This window comes from Plectropomus leopardus, chromosome 7 (assembly GCF_026936395.1).
Source record: "Plectropomus leopardus strain MGB_pleo_1.0 chromosome 7, ASM2693639v1, whole genome shotgun sequence".
Taxonomy (NCBI): Eukaryota; Metazoa; Chordata; class Actinopteri; order Perciformes; family Serranidae; genus Plectropomus; species Plectropomus leopardus.
The window spans coordinates 17,967,047-17,988,572 of NC_142182.1; the positions used below are offsets into that span (position 1 = coordinate 17,967,047).

At 40.6% G+C, this 21,526-nt stretch overlaps 2 protein-coding genes across 2 annotated transcripts in view; one reads left to right on the top strand and one right to left on the bottom strand.

The window, feature by feature from the left end:
- Positions 1-8,431, bottom strand: part of LOC121950277 (DNA topoisomerase I, mitochondrial) — a 46,274-nt gene extending 37,843 nt beyond the window's left edge. Inside the window, exon 1 of the mRNA XM_088080114.1 lies at positions 5,890-8,431. The gene's annotated coding sequence lies outside the window, so the exon portion shown is untranslated. The remainder of the gene's footprint in view (positions 1-5,889) is intronic.
- On the top strand, positions 882-20,010 carry mlycd (malonyl-CoA decarboxylase). The gene is made up of 5 exons (XM_042496721.2): positions 882-1,483; positions 8,529-8,641; positions 10,533-10,689; positions 11,111-11,263; positions 19,028-20,010. Exons 1-5 carry the CDS (start codon positions 938-940, stop codon positions 19,571-19,573), a joined length of 1,515 nt encoding a protein of 504 aa, XP_042352655.1. The 5' UTR covers positions 882-937; the 3' UTR covers positions 19,574-20,010.
- Positions 20,011-21,526: the final 1,516 nt, after the last annotated feature.

Below are 21,526 nucleotides of genomic sequence, written 5' to 3' on the forward strand. Positions count from 1 at the left end.
ACATTACTTTTGATACCACATTACTGCAGTTATGAAATCCTTACACTGGCTACATGTCACTCACAGAATTGATTTCGAAATCTTGCTGCTTGTCTATAAATCACTCTGTGGCTCAGTGCCCAAATATATCCCTGACATGCTTGTGACACATGAAACTCTGAGGACCCTCAGGACATCTGGGGCCGGCCTAGTGATCGTCCCAAGAGTTAGAACAAAACATGGTGAAACAACGTTTTGTTATCATGCAGCACAAACCTGGAACAACCTCCCAGATGATGTTAGACAGGCCCCGACTCTGACCACTTTTAGGTCAAAGCTAAAAACGTTATCATTTCAAACTTGATTTAAAAGCATTTTAAATCAACTTTTTATCTTAGCACCTCTTGTCTGCACTTTTGCTATTTTTAACAATAATTTTTATTTATATATTTTTAAAATAATTTGCTCATTAATTTTACCTTTTATATTTGATCTCTTTAAAGGTTTATTGTAAATCAGTATCCTTTATCTATATATATATATATATATACACACATACATACATATATATGTGTATATATAGATAATATTGCTCTGTACAGCACTTTGAATTACCCTGTTGTATGAAATGTGCTACACAAATAAAGCTGCCTTGCCTAATATCAGACACTTCTTCTATTTAGATATCTGTACTTTTACTCAAGTAGCCTATGACTTTGAGGTACTTTGAGGTCCACTACTGGTCATAGACCACCAGTCTAACAATACAGTCTATATTAAGACTACTGGAAAGATTATTTTACGATTACTGTATCCAGAGATCACCGGTCCATGAGTCTAACCTTCTGACTTGCGCCCATGACAGCTGTGCTGTCTCTTTAAGAGACCCGGAAACGGTTTCCTCCTGTGTGTTCACTGGTCGCGGGGCCCAAACAGACAGCTGAGTTCCCTCCTGGCGATGATATCCCATCCTGCTATCTGGGCTTTTCGGAGCAGTGTGAGGTGCTGGCGACACCGGGCAGTTGTCAGAGCGGCGCTGGAGGCCTCGGACGTCAGCGCTTGGCGTTGGTACTCGACCCCAGTTCGTCGTGGTGTCACGGGCATGGAAGAGATACTGGCGAGGGTCGTTGCACCTTTACCCACATACGAAACGAGAGACAAATGCCCTCCTCCTCCCGAATCAAACAGCTTGGAGTTCATGCACTTCTACGGCAGTCTGGACAAAGAGGACAAATTGGGTTTTCTGACGAAGCTGTCGCAAGACTTCGGAGTGGACCACAAAAGCGTGTCGGAGCTCGCCGTGAGACTGTTGGACACCCAGTTACGAGACTTGGCGACCATTTTGCAAGTGGAAGACAGGCTGCGGTACGGCTTGACTCCCCGTTATAAACAGTTGCTTAATCATATAAGCAGGGTCGAGGGGGGAGTGAAGTTTCTGGTGGATCTCCGAGCCGATGTGCTTGAAATAATCTCATCCAAAGCTAGCGAGAGCCCACACATCAGGGTAAATCATTTGTTTACATTTTCTACGGGTGCTCGCATGAGTCAAACAGTACCGTTCGCGTTTAGGCGTTTGGCATGTGTGAACCTGGAGCGTCTGTTGCCTTATTTAGAGCCATTGTATGTGGCGGGTTATTCCTGTCATGTAGCAACAGTTTTTGGCAACTTATTTTTCAGAAAAGCTACTCTTTCCAATCTAATTGTTCAGCCGTTCATGTTCAGTCACACTTAATTACAATTTTCAATTCAGTTTAGCACGCAAGTGTGGGAGTTTTCTATGCACCTTGGAATAAGAGTGGAATATTTTTTAGATAGCAGGTAGATTTATACAAAGTATGACATGTACCATGGACTTTTGGATATAAATATACTTGCTAAGTGCAAAGAAAGAGTCGTTTGACAGGCTTACCTCTTATACTAACATGTATTAAGAGTTCAGCTTGTGATTAAAGTACACCAAAGTTACCATATTCAAATTCTTTCTTACTGTTGTGTATAGTTGTACACAAGCTGAAATGGGATTTTTTTTTAAATTGTTTTATTTTTTTATCAGTGAATTTTATAGTGTGACAAAGGTTACAGAAGTGTTTCTTTAACCATCAGTTTGGCTTGTGCTAAGTTGGAGTCGTACTGAGTTGATTCTGCATGAAGCGGCATTTATGCGCTGATTAGCGGCTCGCGCAGTGGAGAACTGCTATTTCTGTGTCAAAGGCCACAAGCAGAGATAAGTACCAGCACAAAGTAGGTGAAAATATAAAATGGTGCAATTTGTTTCAAAGTGCCCTTAGGGGAGCAGTTTCGATAATATGTTGTAGAACTAACTTTTGGGGAACTTCTGAGAAGAAAGTGAGCTTAGAAATGGGCCTATAGTTTTGTGGAAAAGACTTATCAAGGTTAGGCTTTTTTCGTAAAGGCCGAATGCCGGCTTGTTTGAAATAATTAGGGGCACAACCAGAAATAAGGGAACAATTAACAATTCGAAGTAAACTAAGGCAGACGGCACCCAAAACCTCTCAGGAGTGGGGTGGGAAAGACATCGAGAAGACTTGAAGAGAAATGCATGTGAGACACAATATAATTTAGGTCTGGAAGAGATATTTTATGAAATGGCTAAAAAGACAAGGTCAGGCAGGATAAAAACAAACATCAATGTTATATTTAATGTCAGAGACATTTTTTTAAAAAAAATATAAAAACATTCCAGGGTCATTTTTGAAGAGGTTAGCAAAACAGGGGCAGCTGGGTTAATCAGCCTGTTAACAGTACTGAAAAGGAATTTCGGATTATGAGAAAATTAAATCGCCCAGAAAACGGTCCAGAAATGCCAGATACTTCTGGCTTCTGTTAGACACTTTTATGATAATATAATATTTTCATTGTCTTTCTGTGTTCCACTCTAAAAGGGTGGGTTTTTTCTTTTTCAACATTTGGCATAGGTAATTTAACTTTATCACTGGCAAAAAAAAGTAGCGTTTTATGTTAAAATAAACATCTGGGCAAATACAGTTGTTCTTCAATTTCGGTTGTTGGAAATTTGTTCTCAAAACTTAATTCTGAGTGGCATTAATGAAATGTCTTAATAAACCTTAAAACTACCTTGCCCTAAGCTGAAGAAACCCTGTATACTGTACCTAAAAGCACAGAAATACATGTGGTCAATTTTACCATGTTCCCAATTTTACCCTGTCCCCTTAATTTCTTCGATAAGGGACTGCTCTTTACTCCTTAATATTGACCATTTTATTCATTTACTGTGTGTCCCTGAAGTAATTTTCCATCCTTTTAATTTGTAGATTCTTGCCGTACAAAAAAAAGAAGAAAAAAACAATTCACTCAAAGAAGTGAAGTAGGGCCTTTTCATTTTATACAATACAAAACCAAGAAAAGTCCATCTGTTTTTTTCTTGCAAAGGTTATGAGGCAGAAATGTTGCTGCATAACAGGAATGACCGTAGTATATTTTAATAGCATTAGTAGTAGGTTGATTACAGCTGCTTGCACAACTCACCCGCACACTAGGCACAAACTGCACTCCTTGCTCCCATCCCATGGCCCGTCACATGGCTCACATTTCCTCACAGCTTGTGCCAATGACCTTAGCTACAGTTTTCCTTCTTTGCCAGCTTAGAGGAACTACATACATTTTTTTCTTTTAATTTCTTTATTTCCTCATAGCTTGGGGTGGTTTTTGCAAATAGATAACACCAAGCTTGTTTGGCACAAGACACTGTCAAGCTCAGTTTCAGGGCTTTCTTCATATTTCTGCTCATCTTGGCTTGCAGATCAGCCCACGGTGCTGTTAGGAGCTGCTTTCCACTGTTGCTGGAATGCTCTTATGTTAAAATAGACCCTACAATAATATTTCATTCTATACATGAAGAGGCTCGAGCTACTCTGCTGCTGCAACAAGGTGAAACAGCTGAATATAAATCAGGCATGTAATGAATATTTTGAATGATTTTTTTCAAGACAATGTGAAAGTTAAGTGAAAAGGAAAACCAGTGGTCGGGGGGCTTAAAATTTTCCGTCATACAGACATGGCTCCTGTGCTCTTTGCCGCCCCTAATTGCACAGTTTTTGGCAACTTATTTTTCAGAAAAGCTACTCTTTCCAATCTAATTGTTCAGCCGTTCATGTTCAGTCACACTTAATTACAATTTTCAATTCAGTTTAGCACGCAAGTGTGGGAGTTTTCTATGCACCTTGGAATAAGAGTGGAATATTTTTTAGATAGCAGGTAGATTTATACAAAGTATGACATATACCATGGACTTTTGGATATAAATATACTTGCTAAGTGCAAAGAAAGAGTCGTTTGACAGGCTTACCTCTTATACTAACATGTATTAAGAGTTCAGCTTGTGATTAAAGTACACCAAAGTTACCATATTCAAATTCTTTCTTACTGTTGTGTATAGTTGTACACAAGCTGAAATGGGATTTTTTTTAAAATTGTTTTATTTTTATATTATATTTTTTTTATCAGTGAATTTTATAGTGTGACAAAGGTTACAGAAGTGTTTTTTTAACCATCAGTCTGGCTTGTGCTAAGTTGGAGTCGTACTGAGTTGATGCTGCATAAAGCGGCATTTATGCGCTGATTAGCGGCTCGCGCAGTGGAGAACTGCTATTTCTGTGTCAAAGGCCACAAGCAGAGATAAGTACCAGCACAATATAGGTGAAAATATAAAACGGTGCAATTTGTTTCAAAGTGCCCTTAGGGGAGCAGTTTCGATAATATGTTGTAGAACTAACTTTTGGAGAACTTCTGAGAAGAAAGTGAGCTTAGAAATGGGCCTATAGTTTTGTGGAAAAGACTTATCAAGGTTAGGCTTTTTTCGTAAAGGCCGAATGCCGGCTTGTTTGAAATAATTAGGGGCACAACCAGAAATAAGGGAACAATTAACAATTCGAAGTAAACTAAGGCAGACGGCACCCAAAACCTCTCAGGAGTCGGGTGGGAAAGACATCGAGAAGACTTGAAGAGAAATGCATGTGAGACACAATATAATTTAGCTCTGGAAGAGATATTTTATGAAATGGCTAAAAAGACGAGGTCAGGCAGGATAAAAACAAACATCAATGTTATATTTAATGTCAGAGACATTTTTTAAAAAAAAATATAAAAACATTCCAGGGTCATTTTTGAAGAGGTTAGCAAAACAGGGGCAGCTGGGTTAATCAGCCTGTTAATAGTACTGAAAAGGAATTTCGGATTATGGTGGTTGCTGATTAGGATTGAGAAGTATTTGGCTCTTGCATCTTTCATTTGTGTATTGTTAGAAGTCAGGGGGTCCTTCATGTACAAAAAGTGACATGCAGTTTAGTCTTTTCCATCTCCTTTCTGCTCTTCTGCACATTTTTTAGGACTCCAAAAGCTCTCATCAATCCAAGTAGAGTTTTTTTCAGGTAATTTTGATCTGAGTTTAGTGAGAGCAATGGCATCCAAGGTGGTTCGACAGAGATTCTTAAAGCTATTAAGTAAATAATTTGCTTGAGTTAATTCCGACTAAATGTAATTTGGATGGCTAGGGGCAAAATTGATGAAAATTTTGAAGCCCTATGCTCATTCAGGATGCAGAAGCATATGGTGCCTGTTAAAGAGTTTTTGGGCAGTGTGGAACACAGTCACATTTCATACAAGGATAATCAGAGATAAAAAGATTTTCCAAAACCATAGAATATATACTCAGACCAGGGGTAAAAACTAAATCTAATGTTATGGGTTGGACCGCATATATGCTGGACTAAATTAAATGTTTAACAAAAAAAAAATGTCAGCAAAACCACTGGTTAAATTATCTTATTGATCTTATTTTAATATTAAAATCACCAGCAATAATTTTAACACAATAAAAGATAAAAGTTCAGAAAATTCATTTGCAAAGCTAGAACCTGCATGAACAATCACCTGGTGGACAGAGGATGGGGGTGAACGCAGCAGCTGCGGGAGCTTCTCCAGCATGACCGGGACTGTGGCTCCGGGACAGCAGTGAGTGGTTGTGTTGAAGAAACGAATGTTTCCGGTTATGGTGTGGTTGGAGAAAGGAGAGAAGAGGGAAGAGGGGATGATGGGGGGTTGAGGATTAGGAGGAGACGGAGTGGTTAGAGGTGGAAGAAAAGCAAGGAAAACTTGAGTGTTTCATCACTGCTGAGATGCAATAATCAAGATAACAAAAATGGACAAATGCGCCATAAAGAGCTATAATGGTCAAACCAGAACTGCCCTGCATGAGGTCACTCAGGGGCATTTAGGTTTTCAATCATCTGTGATTTTGCTTTAGAATAGAGCTTAATATGATTTTCAAAGACCCTGATTACACCATCACCAGAGGACGTCTAGCCTCTGCTCTCCTGCTCAATAACTTATTTTATTCCTGCTGAGAAGTGGTGCAGGTGCATTTAATCTCAATAGCCAAGAGACTGTGAGACCTTTTATAGCCCTAACAAAGTATTAGCTACCTACAGAGTACTGAGTGCTGACCACCTTGATCTTGGGGATGTAAGGCAATCTTTTCTTTTGACTGCCAGAATTGATTGAGCTAAAAGTAAGAAAAGGTCATGGAAAAATATGAAGCTTTAAATATGTGTAATGATAGCATGTGCATACCAGGGGAGGGGGAAAAAAACCTTACAGTATTGTGAATATTGAAAACAGCACAGAAATGTAGAGGGCAGAAAATTATACAATATTGAAAATTACAAAAGTAATGAAAGTTTGGATTTAACAAGGTTGCAGATGCTGTGGTTCTCTCAAGAGTGTTGCTTTGAATTTGACGCTAGATTAGTCTCTCTTGGTTGGGTAATTGATTTTTACTCTTCCTCCTCACTCCTTCCACCTGCAGGCTTTTCATTCTTGTTCACCTGTCCACAAACCGAGTGGACGGAAGCTATAAAGACAAGTCAGAGACGTCGTTTTAGTTAGCTCCTCGGGATTTCACAGAGTATCAGTGAGGCTATTTTTTCCCCATGGACAGACTGCCAGGCTGACAAGTGGCATGGAGCCTACTGGAGTAAAGATATTTGGCACACTTGGGCACTGTGGTGTCATTTGGGCTTCCGATTGACAGGCTGCTCCTTCCAGGCACCGCGGTCCTCTCTCGCTCTGTATAATCACAATACAACTGCAGCTTGAGGCAGCAGTATCAGCTCTGGGCATCAGAGCCTCACTGCATTGTTACAGCTCCAGCGTCAAAAAGCATTGCTTTATTTTCCTTCTGATGGAGTGCTTGATTTTCGTTTTCTTTTTCCCTTCCATACTTCCCTCCGTGCCTTTTCTAACCTCAGGCTTCGCATGCTAGACCCTTCCATTTCAAAAGACTTAATTTCTTCTGCTGGGTCAATGGAATACACAACTCGGTGGTCTTCCTTTTGTGTGGGTGAGAATTGGCTATCCAAGGCAGCAGATGCACTCAAGTGGGTTGTTTATGTGCTGCGTTTTCTTCGGAAAAAGGCAGGGATTATCGGCCATTATACATTATTTCACCTCAGGCAGCCTTTGAGGTTAGAGGAACACAAATACACACAAATACACCATCACATAAGTTTTGCTGAACTTCTTCTCCTTTTTTTTCCTTTTCTGAGGGTTACTTTCGATATGCTCCTTACTCGACCAAATTTTCCAGCATGAAACCTCTCAACCATAGAGCTGAATAATGCAGCGCCTGATGCATATGCAGGGAAGAATTTCAAATTTTGTTAGTTTTGGTTGCAGAGAATCTCAGCCAGTGGCTTAACACTATGACTGTACTTAAGCTCATTTGTATTAGCTGTTATTAAGAGTGACAAGCCGACATTAAAGTAAGCCTGAAGTGAAGTCATCCTATGGAACAGCCAATATAAGCCGAATTCATGTGTTTGAGTATGTGCGCCGCGTGCGTGTTTTGTGTGTTTGCGAGAGATTTGCTTTAAATGAAGTCTGACCTTTGCAGGAGGACAGGCCTGCTTTGAAATGGCAAGTTGTTTATTGAAGTGCCTCCTCTACACCCATTGCGAACTCAAACAAATCACTACTCATAATGTGAAAACATCCAAACAGCATACAGACACCCAGGGGAGCATCCACCTCCCACAGCATGCTAGATACTGGTATGGAATTGTTTATGGCCAACAGACAAACTTGAGTAACTTAACTGTCAGTCAGTAAGATAGAGCTTGCGAGTTCCCTCAATAAAAGAGGTCTATAAGGATATAAAGACTGTGTGTTTATCCATTTCTTTTAATAGTCATGTAAAAGCTGCAGTATGGTGTTTCCTCTTAGCAAGATAGAAAAAGAATGACAAAAAACCCAAATAACAGTAAGGACAGATAACTAAAGTAGTGGAGACCATGACCTTCTATTTCTTATTCAAGCGCACATAGTTTACCCATGCATACCAGTGTTTTCTTTACATAATAATACACTTCCTGCATGATTATGAAATACAAATGCGTTTTCCAGACAGGTCAGCTGCTGAGCTGCTCTTCACAAAGGAAAAAATGTTGGGAATTTTCAATTATCAGCTGGATGTTGATGTTTTATTCTAAACTCTCACCTTTTTTCTCTCTCAGGACCTGAACAGCACGCTGAAGAGCTTGCTGTCTGAGTGGTTCTCTGTAGGTCTGCTCCGACTGGAGAGAATCACTTGGAAGTCCCCCTGCGAGATCCTTCAGAGGATCAGCCAGTAAGGACATTCATACTCCCCCAAATGCTTTCCTTCTCTCCCTCTTTTATTTTATCAATTTTCTTTTCTTACACAAGTTATGTAGCAAAGTGATGGAAATTGACCGTTTGCATATCATTTTAAGAACTTTAAGCATTTTAATTTAGCCTTTCCAAAACCAAAAGAACAAAAGTGTAATGAATGGGTTAAACAGTGTGTTTATCACTTTAATTCAAACAGTTTGCATGTCCAGCTAGACTACAAAGTTGTAATGTTAACCTTTACCAATAGAGTGCCCAAGGCATGACAGTTTTCTATAGACCAACCTGAAAGCTAAGGTCGCCTTGGTTCCCTCGTCAAAAAGCCTACGGAATTTTTCCATTAATTTTTGGATTATGACAAAAGATGAGATTTATTTACACTTTTTTTGTCAGCAAGACAATCTTCACAGATTAACTTCACTTTCAGAACTTTTGAGGCCTAAATGCAGTCACTAGAAGTAAAAAGCCAACGCTAGACTATAACAAACTACATATGGTCACGTCGCAACCGCTACGAGGCTGTTAAGTCGTGTTTGGCGCAATCCGGCATGATGACGTTCTATAGTCTGATTCAACCACTTGCTAACAACCACCTGTTTATTTACTGACTTACCACAGACCTATTAAGGCTTCTAACCAAAAAACAATTCAAAAAACAAATTAACTTAACTGGAGGTGCTGAAATGCTAATTGATATCTGGATTTTAAGACTCATTACTGGGGTTCTATATATTCTCATCCACAGCATACTCACTGTGTATTGTGTTGCAAGTGTTTGAGACCAGTCCTGGATGCTACCAGCCTATGTCAGAGTTGAGGCTAACATTAGTGGTTCTGTCCTAGGTTTTTATTGGATTTGTGGAGTTTACAACCTCCAACCAAGCAAGTAATCCAAGACAGTGATGCAGTGGCCAAGCACATTGTTGGTTAATCCTTATCCTAAAAGCTTGTTGTCTTGTAATGTTGAGAGTGAAATATACTGTTTGAATTTTGAAGCATAAATCAAACCTCTGTCTGATTTGTCCAACTACGTACGCTAAGCATCATTACAGCATTTTGTAGAATTAAACATGGGACAAAGACTGTTATCGTGCTTGAGCAAACTAGCGCTACGCCAGTGGTTCTCAATCACCGATCCTTGAGGAAGTTCCATGGGGAGCTTTATTTTTACTATATAATTTACTGTAGAAGAGTGCCCAATGGGGGTAAGAGTCATAAGAGTGACTATTATTACTGATCTCGCCTTCTCTGCAATTATCCCCCACAGCTATAGTTGGCAGCTATAGAAATCTGGTTTCAGGGATCAGTGACTTCAATTATCAATTATCAATTTAGGGGTCCTTGATAAAAAAAGGTTGAGAACCACTGCTTTAGACTAAAAAACAAGACATGCTGCTTCTTTATTTCCATGTCTTTGACATGTATCTTCAACCTGTGAAGGTGCTGGCTTTTTGCGTCCTTTGCCACAATTATTTAACATGCTATCATGTATGTCGCCACTAAGTGAATATTTAAGACACGTTTTACAGGGTTCTTGTTTTAAAACAAGTCAACTAGAGGCATTAAAAAGTCATCCAGAGGTGGAATTCAAACAACTTCCTTGAGGTAACATTAGTTGAATGAGCCAGCTAGCTACAGCTAATAACAATCTGCCAGTTGTTTTAGGAGCAAAATGGTTAAATTAAACCCTGCTTTTGTCTACATTTGTCTGACATCAAGGAGTGGAGGAGTTTCCCCCCCAAAAACCAAACTAATTATTGGTTTAAAAAATGGTTGTTGTGCCATACAAAATGAAAACAGTAATTAAAGAGGGCAGGATGTAGCAAGCCATTAATTTAAAACTTTAAGTCTAACTATTAGTCCTCTGCCAGGTATGAGGCGGTGCACCCCGTCAGGAACTGGACTGACCTGAAGCGCAGAGTGGGGCCGTATCGCCGTTGCTATGCCTTCACCCACGCCGCCATGCCAGGAGAACCCCTGGTCGTACTACACGTGGCCCTTACAGAGAATATCTCTGACAACATTCAGGTGAGAAACAAAAGCTGCAGGCTGTCGTAATGGTTTGTCTCACTTTACTACACCTTGGAGGAAAGTTAAACATCTGGGATTTACTACTTTGTTCCTCCTCTCAGCTGACAAATGGATTACTGCTGTGTGGAAAACAATACAGAGACCTTTAAACTGCATATCCCTCTGGGAGCAGCCTCAACAGTGCTGAATTCTTCTCCGTGATGTTTACAGTGAGGAGAAAGGGGTTTTGACAACACTGCAATTTAAGAATATTCCAGGGTGTGAAATAGTGCAACAATAGCCACAGTTTTGCTCCAGCACCTCTGAAATAGCTATCAGAGACTTCTGCATTGGCTGCAGCTGTAGCCCAGAACACCAACAATGAGCTGGATGAGAGATGCGCTATTTTTCTCAACAAAAATGTTTGTTTTTCTCCTAGAGTATCGTCCGTGAGTTCACCACTCTTGACTCTGAGGAGGATGTGAATAAGATAAACTCAGCCATCTTCTACTCAATCTCCTCCACCCAGGCTGGCCTTCAAGGGGTGGAGCTAGGCAACTACCTCATCAAGAGGGTGGTCCGAGAACTACAGGTGAGTGTGGGTTGAATGCAAGATGTGGTACATTAGTCCGCAAAAAGAACTAATGATGTTTAACGTTTTCAAGAGTTATTCTACATTACTGGTTCCCATCCTTTGGATCCAGACCCTTACTAGGGATCACTGAGCTTCAGTGGGGGACATGAGGCCTTGCTGATTTTAAAGGTGTAAGATTTTTTATGCCTTCACACCGGCCGGTATGTTTTTGGGTTTTATGTCTGGCCCATTCTCGTGAATGCAATATCCCAAAAAGGGAATTTCTTCAAATTTAGCATCCATCTCATTCTTGTGAATGCAATATCTGAAGATGGCCATGAGGAGGTGTCCTCAAATTTGGCACAAACATTCACTTAGACTCAAGAATGAACAGGTTAAAATGTGGTGGTCAAAGGTCAAGGTCATGTTGACCTTTTACACCATGTTTTTGTCCATGACTCAAGAACTGTCAAGAACCACCTAGAAACTGAGATGATCATTTAGATCAAATCGATTTAGATTGTCCGTGTGAAAAGCATCCCTGTTTTCACAGACATGGATGTAAACTGTAAGTGCAACTTGACTGGTGCTCATAAGCATAAAACCATGTGGTTTTCTTAATGTATATGGGCCTTTATCTCAGCATTTCACTAATGTCTGCGTAGAAGATTAAATTAAATTGTTATTTAGTGTAGATTATTATTCAAGATATAAACTTGTATATAAATAGAAATCTCACAGGATAAGAGCACAATAAAGACCTGAACACAACTACGTATAATTCATAGATGTTGTTTCTGTGGTCTACGACAGTCAATTAACATTAGTAAACATGACATAGTAAACAGCAAATGACTCTCTCCTATATCCAAAAGCTAGAGTACTTAACCTCTAATTTGTGACATCATAGGTTATTAAGTCTTGAGCTGCTCCATTGACACTGAATTGGGAAAGATCTTCTCTAAATGACACTGAAAGCACCACACAAATGTTTTGAGTATATGGGCATATTTTCTGTTTCACAGCTGAGAATACTGCAAAAGAAGAAGGTGATGTGGTAAAAGAAAACAAACATTCTGTCGGACCACAAAATCAGGCCCCCATTCATTGGAGAAGCTCCAGACTTTATAGCCTTTGGCATCACAAGTCTGAGACTAACTTCTCTGATTCTTGGCTTTGAGAGAGAGTAGCTCATGTTCACAACTATTGATTGAACTTTCCTAGGCAATGAAAATATATTGAAACATTATAGCAAGGGCTCGATTCGTATTTGTTTTCCTTTTTCTCCTATCACCACAGTGGCGTAAATTAATGACGCATGGTGACGACGTTTTGTTCCTGTGTATTGACGCGCATGGATGTACATGGTAGCCCGCGATTCAGTAGCTGCTGTACAGTCTGCATACGTCAAACTTAACGTTGTACCCAAGTTAAATAAATCCATATCGCAGCGTAGCTTGCAGTAAACTTATTAGATTCCCAAAATCTCATAGTCTGTTGAAGATTTAAGACAGAGAATTGCGTAAAAAAGTTTTTCAAAAATATCAGGAAAAATCATCACTGATGCAATATTCACAGGAAATAATCTGCTCAGAATCCCCCCCAGATCACTCATTGTTATGTAGACTTCCTGCAGTTATTGAATTCATTATTTTTGATTTTATTTTATTTATGTAGTCTTTGAGAAATTACCATATTATTTTGATAATGATTCAAATTCAGGGATGTGCATAATAATGCTGTGATGTTTTGATTAACATTGTAGCATTTTGTGTTGATAGTTTTGCTAATTAAAAAGTTATGAAATTAGAGCCAAAGCCATTGTAAAATACTGCAACAGAAGAATTTGACTCAATTCTGTTTGAATTCCTGCAAAGACTTGGCTAGGGTAAAAGCATGAGGTCACAGAAGAGGCAAGGTTATGTCAACACCTGTTATCTAAATACAACTATGAAGTATCAGTCTCATCAGTGAAGCCTTTAAACCACCCTCCCCCATTATAGCTGCATAGTGACACCTTATCATTAATTGTACACATGAAACATGCGCATATACAGCTGTTAACTCCTGCAGAGCTCTTCAGCTCCTCCCTGATGGTGTAGTGGAAGTGTTGTTAGTCTCTTCCCCAGGATGTTTCTCTCTGTATGACTCACATGCTGAATTCAATTAAAAAGCTTAACAGCAGCCCTCAGGTGAGGCCCGGCTGGCACAGCATCTTCCCAACGAGAAAAGTAGCCGTGGCAGGCAAGATTTTTGTTTGATTGCTTTTTCAAAAGTTTGTATTTTAGTCTCAGTGCTGAATCATAAATCTCCTGCTTGTTCGAGCACTTGCGTATACACACATGAATGTTCACACACAAAAACAGAGCAGGAGTCGCTAGACAGGCAGTAATGAAATCTCATCCATCCCTCTCAATAAGCTCAGAAGAGCCCTTCATGCCAGGCCACTACAGCTAGCACTTGTTAAATGATTGGAACAGTGAATGGAACATCAAAAGCCACTCTAGCCAACAGATGGGAAATAGCTCTTTACAGTGTATCCTCATAAAAAGCAGGTTTCAGAGCTTTAAGCACTTATTCATACATCAGGACTGTTGCTTACTGGCATTGTTAGTAATGGCGACTTACAGTTTAGTGAGCTCGGCAGATAGTGCTGTGTTTTCTGCTTTAGTATAAAGTCTTTATGTGTTGGAAAATAGCTAATATTCCATTGTGATTTTAAAGCCTGAGAGATGGGAAATGTCTTCATTCAGAGTTCTGCTATCTTCATTTGACACGTCTTCACCTGTCATCTTTGTGGGCTCTCTAATGCAAAAATAATAATCTAAAAAAAAGCTTTTAGCTTTTTACCTCTTTTTACCTACAAAAGGGCAGAGCAGTTACTACTAAACAGTGATGTGGAAAAAAGAAATGATGATTAGACTGATCAAAAGGTTGTAATGCAGAGTTTGGAAAGTCTGCGGGGAACACAGGGGAAAAAGAAAACTTCTTAATGAAAATTAAATTTAGATTACAGTAGATCTGTTTTAGCAGGTTCGTCTGTTTGACTTCTACTAATTGCTATCCGCGATGTCGTGATGGCTGGCATTGTTTTCAACTTGCCATTCTATATGCACATGTCATCTTGGCAAAATTTGGTCCTGGTGACACCTATTGTATCGGTAACTACCACAGAAGCCATTTTTAGTACTCTGAGGTATTTATAATGTTTTATCTTTCTGTCTGTGGACAGATATTTTTTTTTTATCACTGCAATAGCGTTGCAAAGGTGCAAGTTGCTACAACAAAACTTAACTCTCCATTTCTTTAGAATGTAACTAGTGTTACTTAACTGCTAATATATTACCAAGATGTTGGTTCATCAGAAATACTATTTTTCAATTAAAGTTTATGGCAAGAGAACTATAGGAAATTTTAGTTTTAGCTGAAAGCTACAGTGGCTATTTCACAGCTAGCTTTCTCTTGGTATAGCTGTCTCGATGGCTGGTACAGAGCACAATTACATCCTGCTTCTAGAACAGGTCACCATGTACAATCATTCATTCACCATAGCTGCTTATCACTGGGGGGCTGGAGCCTATCCCAGCTGATATTGGACAAGAGGCGGGGAACACCCTGTACAGGTCGCCAGACAATCAGGACTTATAGAGACAGTCAACCATTCATGATCACATTTTAGATCATTTGCACTCAATTAAGAGTCACCAATTAACCTAACCTGCATGTCTTTAGACTGTGGAAGGAAGTCGGAGAACACCACGCTTACACAGGTAGAACATGCAATCTCCACACAGAATCCAAGGATCGCTTGGATTGAATTCTCTAGCTGTGAGGCAACAGTAATAACCACTACACCACCATGCCACCCCAAATTGTACATGTTCCTTAAAACAAAAATTACAAATTTCTGTGGCACAATAATTTTCACTATTGTGAAACAGATGCCAAAAGCCTCTTGACTAAATATATAGCTACTGTGTTTTGGCTCTGTACGGCGGTGTAAAGTACTGTTTGGAAACTGAACTCTTCAATGTGACTTTCACACCACTTTTCTGGACACTTTTATACAATGCACCCCATGAGTGCAATTATTTTTTTATGACCCAAGTGGGAATCGAACCTTTGACCCCGACAATGTAAGTGCAATGCTCTACCCTCGAGGCTGCCTAAAACCACAACACAGACTTGTATTCTGCAGAGGCTCTGGCTTTCTGACAGGGCTTTACCTTATGTAAAGGTGAAGAGAGGAGCAGTGCAGCCACAGAGGGACCACTATGATGATGGATAGATGATAGAGTGGAAAAGAAAAGGTCACAGTCGTGATTTAAGGTGAAGGGAGGAGGTCTTGCTTGTCTTTGTAGATTGGCCCCTAGAGCACATGTCTGGCACTGCTGCTCATTTTTCCTTTGTATTCTTTCCTGCTCCTTTTTTTTACCTCTCCTGCCGCCTCTATCCTTATTTCCACCACCTGCTTTTCTTTGTCAGCCCTGCTCAGACTCAACACAGGAGCACCCGATGGTTAAAAGTAGAGGTTGAAGTGAAGAAGGAGAGGTCATGAGACAGTAGGGTGAGTAGAGACAGAAGGGGGATGCCAGCGGGACGTTGGAGGTAAGAAGGCAGTGAAGGCAGGGCGAAATCAAGGATGAAGAAAGGAAAACAATGTCGCAGAGCGGCGTGTCCCTCCAGGGTTGTCTGACACTTCCACTTTTATCTGCAGCCACTTTCACTCCTCTGCCTGCCACTTCGCCCTGTCACTTATCAACCCAGACACCTGCGTGCAAAAATGGGCAGGGAAGAGGGGGAGGATTTCGGCGAGGGTTGAGGGTAGCAAGATGGTAGAGAACTCATGAGTGGGGGGGTGTGCGTGTGTGAGTGATCAAGCTGAGACAGAGACATGGGGGAGAGGTGAGTGAGAGAAGAGGATAGGTATTAAAGGTGAAAGTGCAAGAGACTGAGGAGGAGGAGGAGGAGTAGGAGGAGGAGGATAGAAAGAAGAGGAAGAGAGGGGATCATCCATCTCCATCAGCTGGGCAGGATCGTGAAGCAATGGAGTTGATTTGTAATGCCTCCCTGTCTGAGGAACTGAAGGCCTGAGCAGCAGCCTGAGCACAAACAAGAAAATGTTGTTTTGTGTTTTGATGCTGAGGCGGAGCATTCATCTCCCTTGTTTCTGCCGTTGTGAAGCTGGTGCCGCTGCATTCTGGTAGAGATCAAATCTCTGCTGCCTCTCATCTGTTTTCTTTACATCGTTACCTTGTTTTCTCATCTCCACTTTCAAAACTTTCTTTCTTTGTCTTTTGTTTTCCTCTCTTCAAGCTGCTTAAGGCAGGTTGAGGCAATTCTGCGTTCAAGTGTTTTCACATGCATTCAAATGGTTATGCAACCGTTTGTCTTTCAATGTAGGGGATTTAAAAGAAAGTTTTTAAACACTTAAATGCATGAATGTTTTTTTAAACAGTCCTGCATACCTAAGGTCTTTAGAGACCTGTTCCATTTTTAAAACAGATTGTTGAAATAACATTGCTTCTAAGCTTTTCAGAATACAATATTAATAGTAACCTCTTTCTGGATTGTTGGATTGAACGCAACATCAACGTCCGTATTTAAATCAAAGTTAACTATCATGGCTACTGTGAGTCTAGATAGACATTAACGTTAACTGAAAATGGTTCACAGAGCCATACAACCATGATGTGTTAATTCTACGTATGTATTTTGTTTTGCACATAAGGTACTATAACTGCTACGTGACTGCACCAGTTCTGCTTCTGAATGTCTTACTGATCAGTTTGCATAAAAACATAATCCTTTTTAAACCCTCCAATAGACCCTTTCATTGCTGTTGCTTTGGTCCCAGTTTACTTCCTCCCAGCTGTTGCATGAACAAACTTTCCAACAATAAATACAAAGGGACCCTTTTAGAAAGTCTATGTTGTCAAGTTTGAGATGGTCTTTACCCAAGAAAGTGCTGCTCTGCAGTGTACCTGACACACTGAAGCTGCACTGCCATGTTACTGTGACAAACATAAACCCTTTCAACCTTATGTCAATTTGTTGTAACAGTGACACAAATTGAGGCCAAACTGAAAAACACATCACCTGCTCCTATCTGCTACCTGCGTGACTGGAAAAAATATCACTTTTACAAACCTTTTGCTCTCTCAAGGCCCAGAGAAAACATAAGAAAAACTAGAGTTCTTTGCGTTCTGATTCTAGCAATATTTTAGGAATAGAAGGGATTTTAGGGCCTAATGTATTAGATGGCGTGTAAAATGGTCTGCGGCCTCTTAAGACCTGGGGCCATATTCACAAACATTCTTAGAATACTGTCAAGCCACTTTTACACAGGGTTTGCATTTTCGGGTAGCAATGAAGCCCCTCCTTTAAACAGCCTCTGCATTTTTACACAGAGCCAAACAGTGGAGGCATCATTCTGCTCCAATATGTGATCGTAGACTGCATAGCAGCATCCTGCAGTCAAGAGGCATGAGGGGCGTGACATTTAACACATTAGCGTCCACCTCTAGCGTTACATAATACATGCGTTGAGAGTGCTCTCTAAACAATAACCATGGCATAATATCACAATCACAATCATTTACCTTCTTTGTTACATCGCAGCTGATCTCGTCCTCTGCTCGAAGGGGTAAGGAGCTCCCGATTCTAATTGTTTTCCCAATTTTTCGGACGTTTATGGCCACTATTATTTTGCTTTGAATTAGCCGCTATGCTATCAGCTGCTTTTTAAATCTCCTGCAGTGGGTTGCATGCATAAACACGACATTAAAACGTCACACCTGTGCCGCCCATGGTCACATTTTTGTGGCTTTACATTTTACACAGACCTCGTTCTGGTGCTGCTTGGGGCTGTTACGAGACCAGTCTGTGCCCCCTTTCTCTGATAGGACGTTATATACAGAACAGTGAAGTGACGTAACAGCTTGATATTCCTCCCTTGTATAGACAATGTTAGTATGGCTTCAGAGAGCTCCTAACTTAGCCTGAAAACTTAGTCCTAACTTAGGGGTGACTTAGTAAAGGTCTTCAAGGAACTCAGCAAGGAAAGGACAAAGACTTATCTTAGTGAGGAGGTGTGGTTGACCCCGTTGCTAGGTATGATGCATTCTTTTAACAGATGTAATTGGTTGTCACAGACACGCCCTTTTGTGAGCCTGCATGGTGTGGACACCCAGTGGAAATGAAATGAACTGCATAACAATATGAGACTGCTGATGGAAGTTTAGACAGACCAAAAGTCAATACTGCTGTGCTGATGCATTTTTTCAGTTTTCTAAACATTTTAGTTTTGTGATCACTTTATTTCTGGCATTATATCGTAATTTTGTTGCGTGGTAAATGTGTGTGCATATCCCTCATGAGATTGACCACATACCTAATCCCTTCACCATATTATCTGTAGCATTTCATTAACTCAGGGTCATTCAGCATATTGAGAATATTTTTCTGACTTCTTTGTATTTCTTCCATTTTCTCCTCTTAAGAAACTCTTAAGCACCTTCAAAGTCCTCCATACTCCTAGCAGTTTGTCACTTTAGGAGCTCTCTTAAGGGTTAAGATGCTTTGTGAATTACTTTTATCTTTAACAAGATATAGTCTTAACTTTAAGGGGAAATTCTTCGAAACCTCATCATTCCAAAAATTTTATTAGGATTTTGTCACTAGGAGCAACGCTTGGTATTAGCAAGCTTTGTGAATACAGCCACTGAGGTGTGCGTTTAAGGGTTAACTGTGCCTCCCTCCCTCTCTCTTCATGTCTTCCAGAGCGAGTTCCCTCACATGGCCCAGTTTTCCAGCTTGTCTCCAATCCCAGGCTTCTCTTCCTGGCTCCAAGGCCTGCTCAGCCAGTACAAGAAGGAAGGCCGGGGCTCTGACCTCCTCTCTGAGCACGAGTGGAGGGAGGTGGAACAGGCCACTGACTCAGCCCCGGGGGCCGCTGCCATTGAGGCCCTCCGCAAGCTGATCGCCACCAGTGAGTGGACGCGTTCCGAGCGCCTGACCCGTGTCCTGGAGCCCGTCCTGATGCGTCTCTGCGCATGGTACCTCTACGGGGAAAAGAGGCGAGGCTACGCTCTCAACCCAGTGGCAAACTTCCACCTGCAAAACGGCGCCATCATGTGGCGGCTCAACTGGCAAGCTGACACCAGCCCTAGGGGTGTGACGAATTCCTGTGGCATCATGGTGAACTATCGTTACTTCCTGAATGAGACGTCTAAAAACAGCGCTCTTTACCTGCAGAATAAGGTCATCACTGCATCGGATCAGGTGCTGGGGCTGGTGTCCCAATTTCAGAAGAACAGCAAACTGTGAGAAAAAGACAAGGACACTCCCGTAAATACACCTCTGTTCTGTCACATAGCACTTGATATCATTAAAACATTATTGTTTAGATTGTTTGAAATATTTCATGCTCGAATATCCAAACAGTTAAAAGCAGTTCCGATGCATCCCTTTTTGGACGTCAGCTGATATTATTTTTTGAATTGAAATCAGAGCATTTCTCACATGACATGTCTTATCCCATCTTCTGTCTGTAGTGCATAGGTTAGGCTTCTTGCCTCATTGGCTTTCTGTTTGAAGCTGTTTGATATTGTGTAAGTGCCTCCTAAGCTGAGAGACTGTAGTTAATGAAGCACGAGGCACCTATCAATGCTTTACCATGTTCCTGGATAACAGCGTGTGTAATGGTGAAGCAGGAGCAACGCCAGCGTGCAGCTACTGGAATAAATGATGTTTAGATTCTTTCATTGGCTTAACTGTCTCATTGCAAACATGTTGATGAATGGGAGAGTATTGGATTTTGTCTTTGTTCTATTAGTGAGGTTTTTATACACCTGCTGTTACACTGCTTATTCTCTCTAAAGCTCAATACACAAAGGCATAAAATCACTGACTGGAAATATTATTTCAATTTAAATAACTTTAAACAAAACAGTGTTTTTTTTCTGCCGTGTATCATGGCTACTTATATTTAATACTTGACTGTGCACATTCTGATCCACTGGGCTGGACCCTCCTCTATTCAGGTGATTTTTTTCCTAATTTTTCACACACACTCACACACAGATGATCTCCCCAGAGAGCCATTGCTGATGTTCTAACTGCTCTGTACAGGTGCCAAGTAGGGCTCATATCAGCCCACACTCCATTGTTGTGAAATAATATATCATAGCAAGTTGACTGTGAAATTACATTTTATCTCTCCAAGGAGCCAAACTTTCTCCCCCCCCTCCCTGCCTTTTGTCTCGGCTGTGCTGCTCTGTGTCCTAGAAACTAATGGAGTGAGAAATAAAGTTAAAGTAAATGGCTAGATTGATGGTGTTCAGTTGTGAACGAAGGGGGGAGGAGAATAAAGAGGCATAAAAAGGACAGTTGTTTAAAGGATGCCCTTGACAGACAGTGTGAGTGTCTCTGGAGATACACACGTGGACAAAATTGTTGGTACCCTTCGGATAATGAAAGAAAAACTCACAATGGTCACAGAAATAACTTGAATCTGACAAAAGTAATAATAAATAAAAATTGTATGAAATTTAACCAATGAAAGTCAGACATTGCTTTTCAACCATGCTTCAACAGAATTATTTAAAAAAATAAACTCATGAAACAGGCCTGGACAAAAATGATGGTACCCCTAGAAAAGACTGAAAATAATGTGACCAAAGGGACATGTTAATCCAAGGTGTGTCCACTAATTAGCCTCACAGGTGTCTACAATCTTGTAATCAGTCAGTGGGCCTATATATAGGGCTACAGGTAGTCACTGTGCTGTTTGGTGACATGGTGTGTACCACACTCAACATGGACCAGAGGAAGCAAAGGAAAGAGTTGTCTCAGGAGATTAGAAAGAAAATTATAGACAAGCATGTTAAAGGTAAAGGCTATAAGACCATCTCCAAGCAGCTTCATGTTCCTGTGATTACAGTTGCACATATTATTCAGAAATTTAAGATCCATGGGACTGTAGCCAACCTCCCTGGACGTGGCCACAGGAGGAAAATTGATGACAAATCAAAGAGACAGATAATACGAATGGTAACAAAAGAGCCCAGAAAAACTTCTAAGGAGATTAAAGGTGAACTTCAAGCTCAAGGAACATCAGTGTCAGATCTCACCATCCGTCGTTGTTTGAGCCAAAGTGGACTTTATGGGAGACGACCAAGGAGGACACCATTGTTGAAAATAAATCATAAAAAAGCCAGACTGGAATTTGCCAAACTACATGTTGACAAGCCACAAAGCTTCTGGGAGAATGTCCTATGG